Genomic DNA, 24,398 nt, shown 5'->3' on the forward strand with positions numbered 1-24,398 from the left:
TTTTCCTCCTTTATAATTGTTTACCACGTTGATATGTCAACTGGAAACATATTGACAGTGTTGACATTCAGTTGCTTTTCCAGTCTATTAATAAAGGTCAAACATTAAGCAAAACACAGTTAAACCCGATGATCAGTGAGATGCAGTATTGACTTGTTAGCTTCATAGACATTGTTGAATCCATGAACTTGTTGACACCCAACTGAACACATGACCTGCCTGCATTCTCCAATCACTGAGAGGCTGCTGTCCTTGAAGCATGCGGCCCAGGTTTGCATCTGTCAATCCCCACTCTCTCTCTCTCTGTCTCTCTCGCCCTGATTTCTGACTCTATCCACTGTCCTGTGTCTTAAAGTGACAGGCACAAGAAGCCCAAACATAAATCTTAAAATCAATTCTACTGAGCATGTATCATGTCCTTTTTATTTGGCTTAACTAGGTGCTGTACTGTAGACCACCAGGAATGTAATAATGCCTGAAAGCATTCATATTATAGGGAAGCCAAATACAGCTGTGCGTCTCATATTGTTTTAATAGGAGATCACAAGTCCTTTATCTTTTGATGTTCAGATAACAAAGCTTGTGTCAACATAATGGGTTTACTGTCGAGACAACAAAAGACTGATTTTGACAGGATAATTATGGACAACTCAAAAACGGGTGCCTGGTTCATATGGTCACACCTGATTTCAGCCTCCAGCATCAATGTCATGAGAATAGGACTGAACACTGTGACGTGTTCATCAATAAGCTGATGTAAACACGACATCTGGTTTTGTAAAATAAACTTGTGATTTGGATATAACCATATTCTTTTATTCTCTACACATTAAAACCTTTCCAGAGTTAGCGCTCTTTAATTTGACAGATTTACTGTCACAACAGTTAGCAGCTGCATGTAGCAGAAAAGGAGGAGAAGTCTCCACAATGAGAAATGTCATCCAAAGAAGTTGACTGAGGTTTGGTTTCAGTTTTAAAAACATCAATTCATAAAGAAAACATATACAGTCTATTTAGTGGTCTACATAGTTTTTAGGTGGCCAATGTAAGAGTTTAGTGGTAAAAAAAACAGTTTATACTTTCTAATATTCATTGAGAGTAGGCTACAGAATGTTTTTAAATTAGTAGGATTTGTCTCTCTTTATTCCTCCACGGTATGGGCTGTGAACTGCTTTAACTGCTTTACCAAGATTTAACCAGAGGTTAAAGTGTATTTTAATGTGTGTGTCTGCTGTCTATAAAGATAAATATATAAAATTAGATCACATAGGATTTGATGTTTGTTTCGATGCAGCGAAGGACAGAATGTAGAAAAAATGTAGTAATGGAGAGATGCGGAGGAAAACATTTACAGTTTGAACCATGTGCCCCCATCACATCTGTGACTGAGCTTGTGTGTGTGTGTGTGTGTGTGTGTGTGTGTGTGTGTGCGTGTCTGAGAAAGAGAAAAGAGAGAGAGAGATTACGCTGGGAGCCAAAAGAGGGAATGAGTGCATGAAACAAGTAGAGGAAGAGAAGAGAGAAATTGGGTCAGCCATCTACATACCAACATATTATATTAACCTCAAATTACTCATCTCTGTCTTGTTGTTTTATTTCCATTTTATGACTTTAGAAATATAATTTCATATTAAGTTATATGTTTTCATTCTTTATATGGTTTATTTTTTCTTTTTTTTTGTGCAGCCTTTGCTAACCTAATCCTTTCCCCTTGTCTGTATCTATTTCCCAATTCTACATTGAATACAGTTTGCATTTTCATGAACAAACCTGAGCTCTTGAAATGTGTTAGTATGGCATCAACTGATGAGTGTTTTTTCACACATTTCTCTGAAGAATATATAGATTTATTTTTTAAACACATTCACACGTTTTGTCAGATCTCAGCAGGAAATCTTCAAATGTTTGTCTATGACCAGAACACGTTCAATTTAAAAGAGGCAAAAAATAAGAAGTCAACTTTGAGAAACTTGGACTGTCTGAAATGATTCAGTCATCAACCTTCATGTGCAACATTTAGTCAGTTAGCGCACTAACCATGTGTCTCTTATATAAGTCATTGTTACAGTAACATAAAAACGTAATATTCATCCACTGTCTGTTTATCATCAGCCCTCACTGTGACTCCTCTGTACTTCATTTCACCTCCTTCCTCTCCTTGTGTGTAAAGTGTATAATGATGTAAAGCCACGAGTGTGTCTCTGTACATAATGACCATGAAGTGTCTACTTTATAGCCTGGAGATAGAGTGAAAGATGGGTGGATAGATGCAGCCGGCTGGACGGATGAGGGGCAGATCAAATGAGAGGGCAGAGGGCTTGCACTCTCATTGGCTGCTGTATTGCATTGGATGAGGACTGGAGGGAGGGGAGGTTTGGGGGGGGGGGGGGGGGTTGTTGCTAGAGCCTGCCATTGCTGCAAGGGGCTTTGTAGCAAAGTCATGTTTCGTGTCAGAGCCGTACGAGAACACGTCTGATAATGTGCAGTCGGGACATTAAAGATGGAGGAAGCAGCATATTTGCATCTCCTCTGCTCCATTGTTTTTCACTCATCATCTGGCGCTCATATACATAATCCCACTGTTCATCCTGTGTCTCTTAGACCTCCCACCTCCATGCTCACTTATCCTAGTTTATTGCAGTCTCTCTAGATCCTTTTACTTCGCTCCCTGTTCCTTTTTTTTGCTCTTCACACCTGTTTGAAAGCCAAGTCGGCTCCTAGAGACAAGTGAGAACACAGAAAACCTTTTATCTGTTTATTTATACTCTTCGTATACTTTTTGATCTTCCACTCCCACGCTGCCTCAATCCCATCGAGAACACACATACGCACCTCATGCTCATCACATACATACAGTATGCAGCATGTCAAATCTGAAGAAGGGTGTATGTATTTGACAGGGTTATATAAATAAAGGGAATGGTTCACTCCCACTGACCCTAATACACACCTACGTCCTCTCTCCTCCACCAGCTCTTGCTGCATGTTTAAAAGGTGTCATCATGTGTGCCATTTACACCTTCACAGGTACAAGAAAGCCTCACTGTGAGAAAAAACACCCACTTTTCATTAGTATACAGACAAAGAGACTCCTTTTTGAATGATGCAACCTTTAGATGATACTACTTTTCTGGCCTGAACACAAACCGTGTGAAAATGTCAGCAGACCAACCCAGCGGCAGTACACTCAGTGATCTTATAGACCGGCTGAGAACGAGCTCTGGAGGCTCTGGTAGCAAGCAGCATGGCGTAAAGTGTGTGTTAGCTTGACCTCGGTGCTCAGCTGTCCTGCTGGTGACATTAACAATTGGCACATTACACAGATCTTCCACCATAAAAATAAGGGTAAAACTAAAAGCCTGCAGCTGCAAAGTGTGTGTGTGTGTGTGTGTGTGTGTGTGTGTGTGTGTGTGTGAGAGAGAGAGAGAGAGAGAAAGAAAGAATATGAGAGGGAGACATATTCGTGCTATGAACTTTACTTGATTAAAGGACTATCATGCATTTATTATTAATTTATCATTCATATGATCCCAGTTGGGTTTCTGCTCCATTTCCTGTGTATTACTAAGTAATCACACATACTGTTGCTGTCCTGTGACATTTACATTTTGTCTGAACACACATTTAAAGACTAATTTTTTCTTTAAGGTTTGAGAAAATGCTCCAACTTCTCATAGGATTAGATTGAGATGTTCGGAAAAAGCACGAGCTCACATTCTGCAGCAGGATTAGATGAGAGGATTGATATACTACTTTCACTTTATCCATTAAATTTAAGGCTAAACAAGCAGCTGGTTCACTTAGCTTAGCAAACAGATAAGAAAAATGAATGAACAGCATGACTTTAACTCATCATCAGACTGTTTAAGCTAATTTCCCAAAAAGTTGTGCTGTATACTCAATGCATATTTGAAACTGTTGGATAATCTAGAAACAAACAAACGAAACACTGTCACAAAGCTAAAACAAAAGGGAGGAATGTAGCGCAGCATTATATTTTTTGCCCAGGACAGCAACTACATGGCAATCTCATGAAAAGTTACAACTATTTGTTGTAACTATGTAATAAGCTGTTTGTCCTCGTTTAAGGGTTTTTGTGTTGTGTTCGCTAAGCTAGGCCCAGCTAAGCAAAGATGACAAGCTATTAGGGGTAACTTGATATTTGCTGACAAACCTGACAGTTAAACATATCTACTTCTCAAACTCTCTGAGAGAATAAAGAGTTTTTCTGACTGGATCGTGAAAGATTAACCCCAAGATGACAATCATATTAAACTCAAACAAAAAGTCACACTTAGCATATCAGCTTTTAATGAGCTATAACAATATCCAAAATCTTAGCCACTATTAGCTTAGTTTAGTTGATATTATTCAGTCATTACTTCTGTATCCAAGTTGAATATTAAATAAATGCATGTGAAGTGTGAAGTTGAAACAGTTTAATGCCTCACTAAAATAAAACTTAGGTCTGTATAGGTTACTATATGAAGCCAAAACATCAACAAGTTCGCTAAAGCTTCTAAAGCTTAAAATAATCTAAAGTATAAAAAGATAGTGGCTAAACTAGCTGTTTCCCCTGTTATATTTTTATGCTGAGCTCAGCTACAGCTAATCAGCTGTTGAGTGTAACTAAGTAGTGACAAATCTGAGAGTGAAATGGGTGATATCCTGCAACTCATTGTAAGAAAATAAATATTTTATTTCCCATAATCCAGAACCATTTCATTATAAAACACTGAGAAGGGTCAGTATGACCATTTGAACTGTGTGTGACCGATTGTTTGGCTGAGTGAACACAGGCCACTTCCTCTGTAAACACATAGAAATTACTGTCCTGGAATAAGCCAACAACAAACAACAAACCGCTATGAAATTGATGCTTTACCTAAAAATAGTTCATGTGGTGTTTGACTTTGTTCTAGACGGAACAATAATAGAAGTCTTTACATTGTGTTTACACCAAGTTCACAGAAGGTCCTCTACTGTTCAGTCAGCAGATACTTTTAAATATTTGTTTGGGCCTTTTTGTGAATTATAATTATTTTGTAATCATTTTTAGTAATGCCCTTTTCATTTATACTACCTTTTTTCTTTATAAAACCCCATTTGTAAACACATTTCCTTATAATTGACATTAACCAATTACTGCTGACAAACTTTTATCATGTCCAATTCACTGACTTTTTGATTACAGTGTCATAAACCGCAAAAGTGCTCTTTCTAAGGTTAACTAAAATAAGTGTGAAGCTTTAAAACTGATACCAATATTGAAATCATTTTAATGTTTCTGCTGCGAAAATAATTACCTACAGTTTGAGTTTTATTCCTATTAATCATCTGCTCCTGTTTATTCTTTATTCTAATAAAACACCAAAGCTTTAGTCAGACACAATTGTCAGGGTTCCAGTTTTAATTTCAGACTGAATAATTGTCTATAAATGAAGATCTGGTGCAGTAATAAGTAAAACAAACTCAGAGAGACAGTTTTAAAGAGCCTTGCAACATAAAAGTCTAGGTTCTGTAATCACTGACTGATCGATGGATTTATTTGATTATAAAGAGAACTAAACCTCATCCCTCCTTGTGTCTCTTCTTCTCTCTCTGCAGCTTGTCCTGTGGGTTACTTCAAATCTGTTTCGGGCTCTGTCCCCTGCTCTGTGTGTCCCCCTAACAGCAGAACAAGCCAAGAGGGATCCAGGGTGTGTGAATGTCGCAGCGGCTTTTACCGAGCAGCCAATGATGCCAACTCCTCTGCCTGCACAAGTGAGCTTTGTCTGATTGTTTGTATCTGCCTGAGTCTCTGACAAGACGACAACAGGCCTCATTTGTCATTTACTCAAACTGTGAGAACAAAAACCAGTCAGTCATTTGAGTCAAACATTTACCGCAACATTACAAGAAAACGGTTTAGTAATTTGTCTCTTTGCTTGCTTTAAAAGCTTCATGATGAACTTTCGTTCTTCCATTACTTTACTTGTTAAGCGTCTTTGTCAGCAAGCAGCTTCTTTCACATCTTCTTCCATCCATGTGTCTCCTGCTTACATTATAAATGTCGCCCCTCCCCTTCTCTCGCTGTTTTTTTTTTCCGCACAGCTCCTCCATCTGCGCCCATCTCTCTGTCCTGGGAGTATGAGAGTGGCGATGGTGGTGTTTCCTTAAGGTGGCGACCTCCTGTGGATATGGGAGGCCGCAGCGAGGTGTGGTATGGGGTAGTGTGTCGAATCTGTCCCTCAGCCACTTTCACCAACCCGGCGTCGTGCTCCTGGTGCGGGGAGGGCGTCACTTTCAGCCCCTCTAAGACCAACCTGAAACAAACCAAGGTCACCCTGAACAACCTGCTGACGAGAGTGACTTATCTCATACAGGTACTGTGGAGAAATGTTTGTTATAGGCACAAAACACTCTGTTATCACTTTGTAATTAGACATTGCTTGTGGTTGATTATACTGCATTCAGTGTCTCAACTTGCTTGTCTTGCTATCGTGGGTTGTTCCTTTAGGCTGGATACATTTGCCAAGAAGTTTTTTGGAAGAAATTTCTGTCATAATGCAACACTTCTTGTAGCTGTGGAGGAGATAGATCCTTCTTGCTGCATTATCCCATAAGCTCCACATCAGCAAATACACAGTAACATTTATTATTTAGGGTTTGGTAGCTCAACTAAATCATATCTTATTTCTTATTCATAATGTGCAGATATTCCCCATTTACCAGTGTTTGTTGACTGGCCAACACAGCTGCATGCATCCAGCTTTGTATCTCCAAAACATGGCAGCATGTCATAAAAGAAAATACAGGAAAAAAAGCTTCAAATGTCACATCTGTGTGTTCTTGTTTTCAACAGGTGCAAGCCATGAATGAGGTGTCATCTTTGAGCCCTTTTCCGGTTCGATACACGAGCATCAATTTCACTACGAGCCAGTCAGGTGAGCATGGGACAGAGGATGAAAGAGGTTAGATGAAAGAGAGGACATGATCTGAGGACATTGTTTGGGTGGATACTGTATGCATGTGTGTTTAGATGGGGAGGGTCTCTCCCTCCCTCTCTCTTGCTCCATCTTTTCTGCTCCTGCTCTCTGGACAGGAGGTTGCTCGAGGTTACAATATCCTGTCAGATCCCATCATAGTCACCGAGGAGGAAGAAAGGGACAAATGAGAGATGGTCAGACAAAAAGAGAGCGAGAGAGAGAGGGAGATGAAATAGACGAGAGAAGAGAAAAAGGAGAGGAGAATGGAGCATTGTGCAGACAAAGAAACCCATTATGTAATTTTCCAAGCAACTGATCAAGATTGATAAGAACTCCACATGAAGCTTAATTATCTAAAACCTTCTTGTGTCTGCTCATAGTGATTGTTGACCGAATGGAAAAAATACTGAAAAGTTCCCTTTAACTAGACAGGCCAGCCCACACTGTGACTGTAATGAGATCCTGCTTTGTGCTCCATAAAAACTCCACTTTCACGCTCAACTTAATGTCCTCCCCAGGTTCTGTAAGAGTGCCCCCTGGTGGTCAGAATCATATCACAATAACTTTAGTGATTTGTTTTAGCAGGATGTTTGACTTCTTACATGGAAGATGACAAATCTCTAATCCTCACAACACAGCTAATACTTTGGTTCTCTGTTGTCTCCCACAGTTCCCAGTACAGTTCCCATGATGCACCAGCTGAGTCGAGCCCCAGAATCCATCACTCTATCGTGGCCTCAGCCTGACAGACCCAACGGAGACATCCTGGAGTACGAGCTAAGATATTTTGACAAGGTAAACCCAGTGGACACATTCAATAAGTTCTGCACAAAATTCTGACTCATAGCCAAAGTCATCACCAGCATGTCCTCCCTGTTTGTCCCTCAGGGTTCAGACGTGGACAGTGCAGCGAGTGTTTACAGCGAGACCAACACGGTGACCGTCAGCCCCCTGATCCCCGGTTCCATCTACGCTTTCCAGATCAGAGCTCGAAATGAGCGAGGCTTTGGCCCCTACAGCGACACTATCTACTTCACCACACTGCCGCTGGGTACAACACTCATTTCCTTTGATACCAGTGAATCTGTCAAAGTATATTACAGTCATTAGCACACAGCAGAGCCACACTAACGATGGGAGGACATGATGACGTGCAGAAATACGACTATTAATGAGACTCATTTATTTCAGTCTTCCAGTTATTCGTAGTTTTCCTTAAATCTGAGCTTAAAAAGAACATTGTATTGAAATGCAGAAGAAAGAGGGAACAATGTTATATAACACCCAACTATAATATAACAAGGCTACAAGTGAAATCATTGTGTCGACTTTAACTCAAAAGCAGCTCTAAGAATGACTATTGTGTCTGTTTTTTAAAGTTTGCCCCAGAAAACTCACAGTAATGATGAAAGAATGCACCAATTTAGTCTTTACTTTCCTATGCTGCTCCCGAAACGTTTGGCAACATCTTTTTTATATTAGAAATCTTCCTGAGCCAAATTCAGGTCAATTCAGTCGACTTTATTTCTTCTATTTCATGAGGGCATTTACATGCATGCCAGATGTCTCATTGCTAACTGCGTGTGAACATTAAACCAAAAATCAGAAAGCTGCAAATGCTACCTCGTATATGTCAAGAGACTGAGGAATACTGCAGCATGTAAAACACATCTTCCAAGTTTCTCATTACTCTTTGTTGGTACAAAAATGTGTTGTAAGAAAACTTTTTTTAATCAAATGATATGAATAGAAAAGTCTCTTGTGTCCATGTAAACATCAGAACTTGAATAAGATCAAAGCAGGATAAGGCTTTAAAATGGGATGCTAATGAGTGTGTAAATGAGCTCCCTATAAATAGTCTTACCTGGGACTCTCCAAAGATTACCTTTAAAAGAAAAGAGGAATAAATCAAAGAAACATCTGTAGCAGTGTGCTGTTCTGTGGCCCAGCTCAGATTCAATCCAAACTCTACCGAAAAGGAAAAAGTTTGGTTTAGAGTTTAGAGTCAACAGTACAAACATATGAATAATCAGTTTAGTTACAGTGACAACATCCTGTAATAAGCTGATGTTTTCCGTCTCTCCCACAGAGGAACATTCGCAGCAGATCCAGAATCGACTTCCTCTCCTGGTCGGTTCAGTGATGGGTGGAGCAGCATTTCTCCTCGTGGTCACAGCGATCGTGGTTGTGGTGGTATTTCGCAGGTACTACAGGGTTTTAAAAAAAAATCTATTCCCATGATTTTACACAGGATTTATCTATTCTACATGCGTGCATATTATTCTCACACTTTGTTTTTACATTGCAGCAAGAGGAGGGAGAGTCCTTACAGTGACCGACTCCAGCGTTACATCAGTAACCGAGGTGAGCGTTTGTTTATTTCATTTCGATTCAGCAAAGTCGAGATCATTATTGATTTTTAAAGGAAGATTTGCGCAGTCTGCTAAAAAAAAACACAAAAAAAACCGTTATTACAAAAAACAGTTGATATGATTGGGACGTATTGTGCAGTGGTGTAACTTGAAGAGGCTGTGGCTCTGAACCAAAATGTCTGGGGTTCGACATCAATGTGTCTTTGGCAAGACACCAAAACCTCAAAAGTCTGTTTATGCTGCTCCTGCTGTGGTGTGTGAATGGGATTAGTTACTTCTGATGGTCTCTTTTTACTGTGTGAATGGTTTGGTGTGACCTGCTCTTTAAAAGCGCTCTAAGTAGTCAGACTAGAAAAACGCTACACAAGCTCAAGACCATTTTACCATTTCACTTTGTCTCAAAAAATGAGGCTTACATTTGATCAGTTTAACAAACATTTTAACCAATGGTTGTTCAATAAATTTCAACTGGACCTTATCTTGTCACCCAAATTGTTACAGACAGGTGATAATTATTTTTAAAAACTCCACCATGTCTTTCATCTTTCGTGATTTAGATTTAAGCCTCTGAGATGGAATGACGATCGATGTGTTCGTAGAGGGTCAAAAGCCTAAATAAAATCTTCACAAACCTGTATTTCCAGGTGGAGTGAAGTATTATGTGGACCCCTCCACCTACGAAGATCCCAGTGAGGCCGTCAAAGAGTTTGCCCGTGAGATCGATCCCACTCATCTTAAGATTGAGGAGGTGATCGGTGCAGGTAAGCCTGGTTTCCCCTGTCTCTGAAATCTTAATGTACTTGTGTGATAAATATAAAAACAAATCCTGCTCCACGTTATCTTCACTCCAGCCCAGTTTGGCGAGGTCTCTCGGGGCCGCTATCGTCCGCTGGGGCGCAGAGAGGTGCTGGTGGCTGTGAAGACTTTACGCTGGGGGGCGTCGGACAGAGAGAGGGGGATGTTCCTGAGTGAAGCAGGAGTCCTAGGACAGTTTGACCATCCAAATGTTCTGAAGTTAGAAGGGGTGGTCACTCGAACCCCCCCAGAGAGGATCATCACTGAGTTCATGGAGAACGGGCCGCTGGATGCCTTCCTCAGGGTTAGATGATTTTCCTTTTCCTTCACGATGTCAGAGACTGCACATGTTCTATTTCACTCCAAAGATCTCCTCTCTGATTCTTCTGTCTCCTGCCTCCATCCTTCCCTCTGTCAGGAGAACGAGGGTCAGTTCAGTGTGCTGCAGCTTGTCGGGATGCTCCGGGGGATTGGTGCAGGGATGCGTTACCTCTCTGAGAGAAACTTTGTCCACAGGGACCTGGCTGCCAGGAACGTGTTGGTTAACTCCAACCTGGTCTGTAAAGTGTCCGACTTCGGCCTGTCCCGTCTCATGAGGGGCCTGGACCACAACGTACCCACTTACACTGCCTCACTGGTACGAACTGGGAACCTGAGCGCCTGTGGTTTTTAAACTCCTGATTGGTTGTTTAGTAGAACTCACTGATTCACTGTCTGCCTCCATCCATCAGGGCAGTAAAATTCCTGTGCGGTGGACGGCACCAGAAGCCTTTCAGCATCGCAAATTCAGCTCGGCTAGTGATGTCTGGAGCTTAGGGGTTCTCATGTGGGAAGTGATGTCATATGGAGAGCGTCCATACTGGGACATGAGCAATCAAGAAGTGAGTATATAGGAGAAAGCGGCCTGAGCAGAGGAAGTCGTAATGAATTAGTGATGAAATGCACTCACGTTTAACTACTACAAAGTAATAAAATACCATTAAAAGGAGTTAAGGCTCCAACCATGATGTGCACTGTTAGCATCCTACCAGAGACGTTTTTGTTGCATTTCAATCTTTGTGTTTCTTTGCTTTGCTCTCGTCTGTTTATGGCCAAATAAAATTAAAGTGACACAGCGAGATCAGAAAAAATATATACAACTTATTTAAACTAATAACAGTGTATAAACCTGTCTGAGAAATGTACTCTTATTGGCTGATTTAAAAAAAATAATAATAATTAAGAGATATTTTCTTGATTTTGATCGTTTTCTGTTGAAGTTACTTGTAGGTGTACTGCTGTTTGATAGCGTTTTACTGTTTTATTCTTTTCCTGTGTTCATTGTTTTTAAACCAAAACACCCCAGAATAACCTCCTTGTATATGTAAACCTATTCTGGTTCTGATTTTTAAACGGAAAAAACATTCTCATTATTGTATCGTGTCTACGTTATAAATTTACAACGTTATATCTACGTGGTAAATGCCGTATGAGCTCTTTGTCTTTGTTTACAAGTATAAGTCTGTATTGTAGTAGTGTAGTAGTAGTAGTGAAACTTGTCAAATACTTTCATTTTAAGTCTTGTAGAAGGTAAAACTAAAGGATAGTTCTTAAAAAGGCGTTCAGTGGAAACTACTGTATAAAGAGACTCTCTCCCTAACCCCTCCTCTGTATTTAGTAGACTCATTTAATGATGACAAAATGCCAGGCAGCTTATGTTTACATATATTTTTTTACTCCAACAAGCCCTCAGTGGTCTGTGACCTTTAATGTAGGGCAATAACAGGTGACTTCTCACGCCATCGGCCTCACCACTGGGTTCATGTTATCTGCAGGTGATGAAGGCCGTAGCGGACCAGTATCGTCTTCCTGCCCCCCACAACTGCCCTGCTGCCCTCCACTCTCTCATGCTTCAGTGCTGGCAGGCGGATCGAGGGGACCGGCCAGGCTTCGACGTGATCCTGTCCTCTTTGGACCGACTCATCAGGCACCCTGCCTCCCTCAAGGCGGAGCCAACGCGGTGAGACAGATCTTCTGGCTGGTACACAACGTGTCAGATCAGCAGGTGGTGAACAATCTGCTGTGTTTGTTGAGTCTCATGATCTCATTTTTTGACATTTTCCGCTACAGAAGCTGCTCTCAGCCGCTGCTCAGCCCAACGCCCACAGACTTAACGGCAGTGGCGACAGTCAGTGATTGGCTGAAGGCGCTGAGAATGGAGAGATATCAGGACGAGTTCGATCAGGCCAACCTGGACTCTTTAGACAGAGTCAGCATGCTCACAATGGAGTGAGTATGGATTTTACTTTCACCATCTTTCTTATCTTTTTAATGTAACTGAATATAAACTGATTTTCATGTATCAATCGCAGCTTAAGACGATGTCTTCCCTGCTGCCGTGTTTTTAGGAAACAGCTACTTTGTGTAGTGTGTGCATTTGAGGATCTGTAAACGAATTTTCAAATAGTATTGCCACATACAGCTAGGTCATCTGCATCATCATATTTTAGCTGACAACAAGATAAATGAATAACAAAACTCTAAAATTCCTCAACCCAAGGTCCAATCTTTCCAATCCTGTCTCCTGGAAAGGACATTGTTGTCCTTTGAAACCCATGTTTACGCACAGCCTGAGCTACCACAACACGTGCATACAACAAGCCGAAGTGTGGAACTAACCCATGTTCATCTGCTCTCTCTTCAGAGACGTCCAGAACCTTGGCGTGAGCCTGCTGGGACACCAGAGGAAGATTGTCAGTGCAGCCCAGCAGCTCAGAGCCTATCTGACGCAGGGGCAGGTAGAGGTGTGAGATCCACCCACATCACACCCTGTGCCATGGACTTCTGTGGTGTTCACATTCCTCTGCGAGTTGTGTCTGGTTTCTGAAACAGTTTTAAGGAGCACATTTTAAGCCAAAAAAACAAAAACATTTTTTTTTTTTTCAAGGAAAAGCCTCGACTGCAACTCTTTGCTTTGTGAAAAACACACGTTTAACAACCACAAGGTGAGAAAACAAAGAGACCGGTCTTCCTGCCAGCCGCTAAAGACAAATAACAGAGGAGATGCACTGGAGCTGCAGTCCTTGTCAAGGTGAGAGGAAGGAGTCACTGAAGAGGAGGACTTTGAAGATTGCTCAACTTTCTCACTAAAATTTCACTTTATTGTTGTCGGCCTTCTTCTCTCCTCACCTGTCTTCAGTCCTACCTCTCACCCCCTCTTCCACTACTGTCCCTACATGAGACTTTTATATCGCCCCCCACCCTCACCGAGTACAAGAACACCTATAAATAATGTGTTTTATTTATTCTCATGGAGAACTCTCCACACAAAGAATTGCGTGAAGACAATCAAAGCCTTTTTCTACAATTTTTTGACATGTTTGTAAAGTTACTTCACTCCGTCTCTACTTTAAACGCTGAAATGCTCAAACTTGTATGCAAAAAAAAAAAAAAAGAGAGAACAGGGTACTGCCTAGCAGCTTGTGTTTCACCGTGAGCTTTTTAGATACATTTAGTTTGTTCAACAAAATGCTGTAAATAATGACTGAGGATAGACAAAGATGACTGCCATCGAATTAGAAACACACTTTAACTGTAAGCCAGGTATTCCCCTGTTTAAAAGACGTATCAGCCCTGTTTGTACAGCTCACTCTCACTACGAGCAACAACGGAGCTCACCTGCTGCGACACTACAAACTTCACCTCAGCTGCAAACGTCCATCTGTGATGAATGCAGAACAAAACAGCAGCAACCTTTACGTGTACATCTCACACTTCACCTCTATTTGTTTGACTGCAAGAGTAAAGACACTGAGTCATGAAATCTTTGTGAATGTGTGAAACAGGAAAGACGGACAAAATCTGATCTGATTAACACTTGAAGGAAGGAGGAGAAATGCTTTGCTAGTATGTTCCTGTGTGTCTGTAACGTGTGTGTGTGTGTGTGTGTGTGTGTGTGTGTGTGTGTGTGTGTGTGCGCGCGCGCGCAGTAAATGAGGCCGTGTTGCCACGTGTGCATCAAGTTAATGCTGTACAAAAGGTTGTGAAAGTTGTGTGTGTGTGTTTGAGGCAAGTGTGTCAGGCTACACACAATATTGGCTGTGTTTACTTGTACGAGTGTTTAACACTTCTTCATATTTGTGCAAATTTGTAAAATAAATGATATGATTTTATTTAAAATACTGAATTTGCTTCTTTTTTTTTCCAAAATCAGATCTACCCTCGTCTGTTTTTTCAACTTCCAATTCACTAGTCAGTATGTTCTGGGGACAAGCACTATTTGTATTGTCATAGTTTTCAAAGAGAAAATCATGTTTTGTTTTGTAGCCCAGATTTATAAGTGATGGTCACTTAGTTTAGAACGAAGAGTCATGTAACTGTTGGGTCAAATGAACAATAATAGTGAATGAAACAGAAGGACATTTTGATCACACATTAAAAAGTGGAACCAGTACCAAACTGTAGACTTCAGTGTTTCAAGCTAAATGCTATTGTGACATGCTATCCAACATAACAACATAACATAACAATGTTAATATTCAGAAATGTCAACATTTGTAACCATGTTTACAGGGAATGTTAACTAAACTATACTTATCAGCTAAAAAGCCACTCAGACCAGGCTGATAGGAATATCACTTTTTCTGGATTTTTTTTTGCCTATGTGCTTCTGCCAAATTTCCTGGAAATCAATTCAAGAGTTGTCAGACATTTCACTGAAACAAACTAGTGTGTGGTACTAAAGGCTGTGATCCAGAAAATCAGAATAAGAATCACCTTATTGAGTTTGTCTCATTCTCTGAAGACCATGACTTTCTGTGCATGTTGTGATTGGCGAGATAATCGATAACTGTCGAGATATTTCACTGTCGGAATAAATTGGTGGGGAGACAAGTCGAGGGAGAAGCACTGAGAACTTTGTGAGCACCAGTTTAAGATTTTATGCAGCTACAAAAAAAGATAGAAGGAGATAATCTAGTCACCTTGATGTACTTATATCACCTTCACAGCATGACATGGTGTACTAAGTGTGTTTCAGCTTCCACAGATCAGCAGATTTGAGTCAAATCATCGTTCAGGATCTGCATGGATCAGCAGCAGTGCAAGAACAGACACTGGTTTCCCACATGCCCCGCTGCTGCTGATATTATCATTATCAGATCTGACTGATAGTAAGACTGCTTACACAAACCCCCGTATTACTCTGCCAGTCTGAGGCAGCTGGCACTTTGTCCTATTTCAGACACTAAGTGTAATCACTGGCTTTCCACTCCCAGTGTCATTGTGCATTTATATATTGAGTGGTCAAAAGGAATTTAAACCTTCAGAACTTCCCAGTCCAGATCATGATGTTTCATATACACACATACACGTGTGTATGTGTGTGTGTATGTATATATGTATATATATAGGAACATGTGTAATAAACTACATAAACATTTGTCATAAATTTCATTAAAAAAAAATATCCACTGTAGGATACTCTTAATGACACTTAAAGGACCTTTGAATGTCTTTTAACACTATGCTATTTATGCAGGAAAATGTAAATGTTAGTCTTATATGGAATTTTGTATTTAATATGAAACACAGTCAGAATAAAAATTCATGTTTAGGATGATTGTTATTCCATGGAGTCATTTTTTTTTCTCTTTCATTTCCCCAAAAATGACTAATTTTGTTCAAAACTTTCAACTGAGATTGATTAAAAATGACACTGATCTGGAGCAGAATATATTTTTGTATTATATTATAATATTATAAGATGATGATGTTAAATGAAGATCATCGAGCTATCTTGTGTTAAGTCACTCTTAGAGCACCTGTCAACCGCCATAAAAGCAACAGAGGTGTCAGTAATAATTGTTTGCTGTTAACAGTGTTGTGAAAGAATTAGTGTTCAGAAACAGAAGACAGGCCGACCGCAGAATCATGTTTTTACACTGTTATTGTTTCTCTATAAAGACATTAACAGAGTGGAAACCACTGGTCTTTATGACCTGACTTAAAGATGGTGCTCTGCGTCTGGTAAACAGCTATTATCTCCACACTACTGAATGACTGCCACATCTTCATCCATTAGCAGGGCCTCCTATACAGTCTCCTTAAACCATGTTTATCCTGCAGCTGACCGGTCCGTTAGTCACAGCCTATAAATGTTGCAGCAAAACACCAACATGCTCAATGCTGTTGTGTAAGGTGACTGATTCAGCAGTTTACAAATAATTCACTGATGTGTAGGAAAAAGAAAATGTTTGATTCTGATGAAGATGGTATCCAATAAATAACCCTGGAATAAAGATTGAGAATTTTACAAAACATTGTAATTGTCATTATCATTGTTTTCTACCTTCAGAGGAACGTTACATGCTGCTGGTGACCTACAAATGATTATTATGGTCTTTGTCATGTGGCAATTACCATGTCAGTGATCATTCCTGTTGACACATCAATGGTGCTCAACATGTGAAATCATTGTGAATGAAACTTGTTCTATGTACAAGACTGAACATGTTAGAAAGTCCTAGATCATGTCCATTTTTACTCCACAAAATAAATCCAGTTTGACCCAAGAAATTAGCCCAGTTATTGAATAACAGAGAAAAGAGGCATCTTGGACTATTGCGCTTTAAAACCAGTTTTATATCACAAATAATGATTGTGAATTAAACTAGTTTTCTCCACAAGATGCAGCATGTTTGCAAAATATTCCAGTTTCACTAAAAAAATGCAGTTGCTATATATCATGCTTTAATATCAGGTTTAAATTACAAACCCGGGTCCAGATTTACAATCTTGCAATTTCCAAACAGGTTTCCTTCACGGTTCACCAGAAACAATGACCACAATGTGTTGACTGTCATGATGCTGTAGATTTTCATAGTGGCCATGCAGGTTTTGGTGGTGGTTAGAGGAATGCAGACAGGCCTGGTGATAGCAAGAGACATACTGGGACTAAGGGACTGGACTATTGTGGCTTCACTTCTCAGGAGACAGAATACAGGAGATCATTTCCAGCAGAATGATAAAGGAGTTCCCTCTCTGACGGTGAGTTGAATCTTTTACGTGCAACTTTCTCTTTAGGATTCCTGACCTGCGGTGAGCGTCTACCTGCTCATTAAAGACTCACTCTCTCTGTCCTACCTGACCTCTCCACCCATTCCCTCTCAGTCTCTTCACACGTCTCCTCCCTCATGGCTTGCTAGTATATATTGGTGACACCTCTTGGATTTCACTTCTCCACAGGAACATTTTAAATGTGTTGTTTCCCATCTTGGCAGTGTTTTTGACTAAAAATGAGCGGACTTTAAGGAGTTGGACTTTTACTTGTTAATGGTAAGAATGGGACACTGTCATCTGTTTTTTTCCTTTCTCTTACTGTGTTGTATTTTCTATCAAAATGAAAAGGAGAGGAAAATAATCTTTTTTTTTTTTAATGGCGTGAATGACTCCTGCTTCTACCTTTTATTTCTTGTAATGCTTTCCTCCTTCAGTGTGAACCTCATCTTCCCTCCTGAGTTCCTTCCCGTCGGACATCAGGTGTCAATGTCTCCGTCTCTGGCCAGATCTGCTCCCAGCGAGCTCAACCATTGGTGGAGCCAGCTGAGGTTTCGCCTTCAGAACAAGAAAGGATGGAACGAGATGTTGGATGAGACATTTCTGCTCTACACCAAATAGTGAGAAACTTACTGAAACTTAAACACACAGTTTGACCACTTCCTATAAATCAGATCATGTACTGTATTAATGAATGTTACGTTTTGAATACAGTAATGATGTGTTTTCTGTTCTTCTGTCCTCAGTATAAATGATATTCCTCTCTTCTACGCGGCTAAAAAGAACAGTGTAGGCTGCATCAAGAAACTTCTTAGTTGTGCATCCACCAATATCTTTGAGAGAGGTATGACTAAAGTGTGATTATAACTTTCTCTTTGTGGCGATTTGACGTACAGTGTTCGTTGTAATCTGTGGAAATGTAATTTGCCCCTTCAGGAGCTCTGGGTGAGACAGCGCTTCACGTTGCGGTGATGAACGATAACCTAGACGCGGCAGAGGCTCTGATGGACGGAGCTCCTGAACTCATCAATGAACCCATGACCTCCGAGCTTTTTCAAGGTTGACACACATAAAGATACTTAAACAAGCACAAACACATATCATCATAAAGTCGACTGTTAGTGTTCACGACAGTAATTTCACTAACTTACAAAAATGAACATATGACGGAGTTGAAACCAGTAAATAATAACACGTTCTTGATGCCAGTTCAACCCTGTCATTAACTTTCTTACTGCATTTGAGTCGAAGTTAGAAGAACAACAAAAGAAAATTATCAGATTGATAAAAACACAGACATCAACAAACGAGACCAAATCAATACAGCCTCTTGTTGTTTTAAGAGAGCAGGACACAGCTACATTAAAGACACAAAAGAACCAGTGTCTTCCTCGAGCTCGACCGATTAATCTGCCAGCCGATAATATCCGATATTATCCGGCCGATATTATTGTATCCAGTGACTATCGGTATCGGTATTTTATCTCAAATATGTGCCGCTTTGCTAGATTTATTTACCCATGAAATAACATTTAATCTGAGCATTATTGTATTAAACTTGTAGTTCTCTTTCTGCTTTCTGGCTGTGACCAGCAGAGTGTGCTATATGGATTACAACAAACACGATCACTCTCCAGATTGTAAAGCAGGGACGCACGTACATGCACACTTTATTTTCATTTGAGCAGCCATGTTGTCGTCATTATAATGCTTATCTATCACTGTTTTATTTGCATTTCTCTCATCAAGGTAATACATGTGTATACTATCTATCTCTACAGACTGAACATAGATTTAAGAAAGATATTGACCAATATATTTTTTAATGATGATTTTTTTTTTTTTTTTTTATCAGCATGAGCAATTTGTCCATTTATTACATTAAGTTTAAAGTTTCTGTATCTATTGTAGTATGATACACTGTTGCTATTATTATTGTAAAAAAAAAAAAAAAAAGAACACTCACAACTCAGGAGCTGTATACGATGTTGAATGTTTTGAAATACTTTTGTGCTGTTCTTATTCTACTTCTTCTTAAACAAAGGATTTTCTACTTCTGAAACAGACTCATACGTTAAGTTGAATACAAGCCTCATAAACCCAGCAGGTGAAACTGATGAAATAGCTATCAGTTATTTTACAGTGGACTGATGTATGTACCCGGCTCCCCTGCTCTGTCTCAGGTGTTACTCCGCTCCACATCGCCGTGGTGAATCAGAACATCAACCTGGTTCATCAGCTGATCAGTCGTCGGGGGGACGTGGCCACACCTCGAGTCACCGGTCTGTACTTCAGGAAGAGGATCGGAGGACTCATTTATTATGGTGAGTCAGCAGGCCTAGGGTCACATGTGGGGGGTTTTTTGAGGCCATGATTGTTCCTAATGAATGTGTATGAACATAAAGAGGAAGTTTTTTTGGACCAGACATTCAGATAAATTATTGTAATTTATGCTTTTGTGGTAAGTGATGGAAGGTTTTTAAAATAAATATTTGTTCAACAGGGGAGCACGTCCTGTCTTTTGCTGCGTGTGCAGGGAATGAGGACATTATCTCCATGATAATCGAAGCAGGGGCCAGCACCAGAGTCCAGGATTACCGGGGTAGGAAATACTTACTCCTTTTTTAAATCAATGTGCAAGTTTGTTTTCTCTTCTTGTGACTTCTGTCTCTTGTTTACGCCCCTCATTTTCCTTCCTTGTTTTATTTCTAGGTAACACAGTGCTTCACATTTTGGTTCTGCAGCCTAACAAGACGATTGCGTGCCAGGCCATTGACCTGATTATGGCACGCGATGCAGAGCTGGACCAGTCAGTGCCACTCGACATGGTGCCGAACTTCAGAGGCCTCACACCTTTCAAACTGGCTGCCAAAGAAGGAAACATTGTGGTGAGAGCAGGGTGGGGCTGGTGGGACTCACAGGGTGAAAACTCAACATGAAAGGTGGAGCAGATTGTTTCTCTAATCCTTTCCTCACCGCCATGATTCTCTCTGTGTCTCCATCAGGTATTTCAGCACCTGGTTAATAAAAGGCGTGTGGTGCAGTGGAGTCTGGGTCCTTTGACTTCAAACCTGTACGACCTGACGGAGATTGACTCGTGGGCCGACAACATGTCAGTGCTGGAGCTGATTGTGGGCAGTCACCAGAGAGAGGTAACAACAGAAGGAGAAATCTAGTGAGACGAAAGAGAGGAAAAAAGACATTCATGTTTTCTCGAGGAGACATTTAAATGATGTATTTTCTGTTGTCCAGGCCAGAGGGATCCTGGAAGTGACCCCTGTGAGGCAGCTGGTCAGTCTGAAGTGGAACCTGTATGGAAAACATTACTTCAGGTAATTACTAATTTTAGTCAAACTTCTGCACTGGGCAGACACATCAGGTCTTTTCTAACGGTGTTTTCTTTCTCTTCTTCTCTTCGTTAGGCTGCTGATGTTACTCTACCTCCTGTACATTGGGACCTTCACACTGTGTTGTGCATATCGCCCTCTAAAGGACGCTCCAGAGAACTACACAAAGTCAGACATGGATAAGACAATCCGAGTCCAGAAAACACTCAATGTATGTTAACACCTAAAAGTGATACATCTCGCACTATAATTAATAGTTTTTACTTACTGAAGTAAAATTGTTGTAAACACAGTAACTTAGAAATCAATTTTCGTTTATTGTCAACAATGAACATGTATAAAAAATAAATAATTTAACTGGTTAACAACAAAGCTTTCTGCTTTAAAAACTTTAATTGAATTTGAATTCATGATTTTACTTGTTGAGATCTGTTGCAGATCTCAATACTTTGTCCATCCTCAGACCTTGAACGGCCTTTTAGGTCAGATTATGTTGGGGGAGCTTAGCCAGTGTTTTTACATGTTTATTGTTTAAAAAGGAAAACTGAATCTGTCAAAATCTGTCTGTAAAATTGAAGAATAACTGAAAAATAATCACAAGAACAGTTTGGGCTTTGGCTCCTAATTTCATTTCCCCTAATTGTGTACACGTGTGTAGATGTGTGCATCTACATCTGTCCCATTCTACGTTAATGTGATCTCATAATAATGTGCTTTTAATATTAAACGATGCATGTTTCCTCTCTGTGTGCCTCAGGAAAGTTACCTGACATATAAGGACAGCCTGCGGCTGGTGGGTGAGATCATCAGTGTCTTGGGGGCTTTAGTCATCCTGTTGCTGGAGGTGAAATTATCAACCATTCTACTAACACGCTGCAGGGTATGATTTAATGGTTTTCACTGATAACCTCAAATGTATTATCTTTCACAACAGATTCCTGACATACTGAGAGTTGGGGCAAGGCGCTACTTTGGCCAGACAGCTCTGGGAGGCCCCTTCCATGTTATCCTGTGAGTAGAAAACCCTTCTAAGCAGTAGAATAAAGCACATTGTTCCTCATAATATTCTAACCTTTCTGCTCTCTGTTTTGTCCAGAATCAGCTACGCCTGCTTGGTGGTGCTGCTGTGTGTGTTCAGAGCATGTGGGGTGCAGGGAGAGGCCGTGGTTATGGCGGTGTGTTTGGTTCTGGGCTGGTGTAACGTCATGTTCTTCGCTCGCGGTTTTGAAATGCTGGGCCCTTACGTCATCATGATACAGAAGGTAGGGCGTCAACACAGACAACGTGGTTACATTATCCCATAGAATGACAAGATGATTTTAAGATTTGTAGTAAATCCCAAACTAACATATGAGCTGGTAACTGATATGATGTCTTATCACTGTATTGTGAGATATGAGTATATGTTACGTATCTGAATAAATATTTATCATTAAGCACAACTCAGTGAAAGATCAACTTAAAATTCTTGACTTTTGGCCAAATTAAGAGTTAAAAGAACATATTTAGAAGGTCATTTACACGTTGGCCTTGAAGGTTAAATGCAAACACATTTTACTAGATGCAAAATATTTAATGTTACAAAATATATTTCAAAAAAACATAAAACTATTTGATGAAATGCAAACATTTTATTGAAACATTAAAAGGTTAAAAAACAGTATGTAAAACTCAAGGACTTTTCTTAAAGGTAGAAAAATGTAATGAATCACAAAAACATTTTATAACACAAAAATACTTCACTTGGTGTTTCTAGAAATGTTTTTGTACTTCACAAAATGTGTTTGCGTTTCAGGAATTAATGAAACTCAATTTTTTTTTTTTTTTTGCATTTAGTGAGATCTAGTATTAGGCCACTAACCAGATATTATTGTTAAGCAGGAATTTAGTTCAAAGTCTTTGAATGCTAATAATACCTGTTGCTCAGGGGTCGCTAAATGAGCTGAAATCAGTGAAATTATCAATTTCTGTGTATTTACCATAAATCTACTGACAACCTGAAAAACAGCAGTAGCCAACATCTTTAACACAGCATTTTAGCTTCCCACCATAGAAAAGGCTGCTGTATGAATATTGTAGAAGGGAGCTCATGAGTCATGTAGAAGTGGTGACTTGGTCCACACCTGTTCGGAAATGTTATGGAAGTGGATGTATTTAGTTTTTCTTCTGGGTTTGAGGTTCACCTATTTGTGTTTGCATGCTGACCCACTGTGTGTCTCATTTCCCCCTAGATTATATTTGGAGACCTGACAAAGTTCATGTGGCTGAGTTTCATTGTTCTCATTGGTTTTTCCACCTGTGAGTATATTCTGGGCGACATGCACACGCAAACCTTTAACCCTCACAAAGCTTGCATGGGAAGGAATTCTTGAAATAATGTTTTAGACTTTTCCACTGCCTCACAAACTTACAAGTCTTTTCCTCTCAGCACTGTGGATGGTGTACATGACCCAGGAGCCTGAGTCCGTCCCTGCATATCGTTCCTTCCCTATCACCCTCTTCTCCCAGTTTGAGCTCAGCGTGGGCCTCATAGATCTGCCTGTGGACCACACCATCGCAACTCCACCGATCGTCCATGTCCTGCACTGTGCCTTCTCTGTGGTCTCCTACATCCTGCTACTAAATCTACTCATAGCCATGATGAGCGACACACACTGGAGGGTGGCTCAGGAGAGAGATGAGCTCTGGAGGACTCAGGTAAACAGAAATGCTCCGAGACACATCCTCATCCTGTCCCTGTGGTTTACTGGACCAGAGTTACAGCTGTTATGATGTTGTTTAGGTGGTAGCCACAACGTTAATGCTGGAGAGGAGGCTGCCTCGCTGCCTGTGGCCTCGGCTCGGGGTTTGTGGGCTTAGCTACGGTCTGAGAGAGCGTTGGTATCTCAGGTAAGACAGTATTGCAAGTACTGCAAGGAGCAAGAGGAAAAATGTTTTATATGAGGTTATTAGTGTTTATAAGGTTTATGTTCAGGTTTATAGTTTGTTTGTTTTTTGTTAAGGGTGAATCAATCTGATACCATTAATATTTATGTTCTAAGTCATTTTCTTAACAAACTGTTTTTGGCTTAGTTCAAATGGAGTTTGTTTATGTCACTCAGTGTTTATTGTTGATACCAAATGCCATGTTATTGGTTTAGAGACAGAAAAGATCCTAATGCTTATTGATTCTTTTGTATGAATCCAATTCAAGGAATGGTTTCAAAAAGATTTTGGGGAGATACTCTCAGCTGATAACTATATAAGCTGTGTCGTTGTATTCTTGGCAGGGTTGAGGACAGAAACGACCCAATGTTCCAAAAGATGCGACGCTACATCAAAGCTTTCTCCAAAGACGAGGAACAGAACGAAAAGACGGACGCAATGAAGGGATCGATGTCAGGAACCCCCAAGCTCAGACCTAAAAACAGAGGAGGTTTTAACAAGAGGAGGTCTCTGACAGGGTGGCAGATGATCCGCCACAGTGCTCTGGGTTTGGAGATGGAGATGGAGGAGCCAGAGGAGGACATTAAATTTGTGTAGAGTGCACTGACTGGACATTTAGTGATGATGAGTATCAAAGAAAAAACTTGCAAGAAGAGGACTCAACTGGTTTATTTTACCTGTATAGAAAATGGTGCAATTATTTCTGCAGTATTATGCTAAGAAAGAGCAAGTTATTTTTGTAGCAGTAAAAAAAAATGTAGCAATAACTATATGCTAAGCTAAGAACCTTAAACATTAAACTTATTATATAGTTTTATATGAGAATAAAACTCTTGCTGAAAAAAAAATCCACTTTCTGTGTTTTGTACAAAGTCAAACAGCTGTTAAGACACATACAGTGAATGAGACAGAGGCACCGCAATCAGCCCTTATATTACTCTCAAATATTTGGAAAT

General features: G+C 40.2%; 2 protein-coding genes across 2 annotated transcripts in view; both read left to right on the forward strand.

Annotated features, from left to right (window-relative positions):
* The window catches only part of ephb6 (eph receptor B6), a 37,587-nt gene extending 23,294 nt beyond the window's left edge, over window positions 1-14,293 (forward strand). Inside the window, exons 6-19 of the mRNA XM_079343288.1 lie at window positions 5,608-5,763; window positions 6,094-6,365; window positions 6,845-6,926; window positions 7,639-7,763; window positions 7,857-8,019; window positions 9,058-9,172; window positions 9,277-9,332; window positions 9,985-10,101; window positions 10,192-10,439; window positions 10,554-10,772; window positions 10,867-11,016; window positions 11,950-12,134; window positions 12,245-12,403; window positions 12,819-14,293. Coding sequence (XP_079199414.1) covers window positions 5,608-5,763; window positions 6,094-6,365; window positions 6,845-6,926; window positions 7,639-7,763; window positions 7,857-8,019; window positions 9,058-9,172; window positions 9,277-9,332; window positions 9,985-10,101; window positions 10,192-10,439; window positions 10,554-10,772; window positions 10,867-11,016; window positions 11,950-12,134; window positions 12,245-12,403; window positions 12,819-12,924 — 2,153 coding nt within the window. The 3' untranslated portion in view covers window positions 12,925-14,293. The remainder of the gene's footprint in view (window positions 1-5,607; window positions 5,764-6,093; window positions 6,366-6,844; window positions 6,927-7,638; window positions 7,764-7,856; window positions 8,020-9,057; window positions 9,173-9,276; window positions 9,333-9,984; window positions 10,102-10,191; window positions 10,440-10,553; window positions 10,773-10,866; window positions 11,017-11,949; window positions 12,135-12,244; window positions 12,404-12,818) is intronic.
* Window positions 14,294-17,358: 3,065 nt separating this feature from the next.
* Window positions 17,359-24,290, forward strand: trpv6 (transient receptor potential cation channel, subfamily V, member 6). The gene is made up of 17 exons (XM_079343294.1): window positions 17,359-17,449; window positions 17,608-17,790; window positions 17,917-18,014; window positions 18,107-18,229; window positions 19,354-19,494; window positions 19,674-19,772; window positions 19,883-20,058; window positions 20,176-20,322; window positions 20,423-20,502; window positions 20,593-20,728; window positions 21,275-21,361; window positions 21,452-21,528; window positions 21,614-21,779; window positions 22,749-22,815; window positions 22,946-23,214; window positions 23,300-23,406; window positions 23,787-24,290. The coding sequence occupies exons 2-17, from the start codon at window positions 17,660-17,662 to the stop codon at window positions 24,037-24,039; spliced, it is 2,157 nt and encodes a 718-aa protein (XP_079199420.1). The 5' UTR covers window positions 17,359-17,449; window positions 17,608-17,659; the 3' UTR covers window positions 24,040-24,290.
* Window positions 24,291-24,398: the final 108 nt, after the last annotated feature.

This window comes from Symphodus melops, assembly GCF_947650265.1.
Source record: "Symphodus melops genome assembly, chromosome: 5".
Lineage (NCBI taxonomy): Eukaryota > Metazoa > Chordata > Actinopteri > Labriformes > Labridae > Symphodus > Symphodus melops.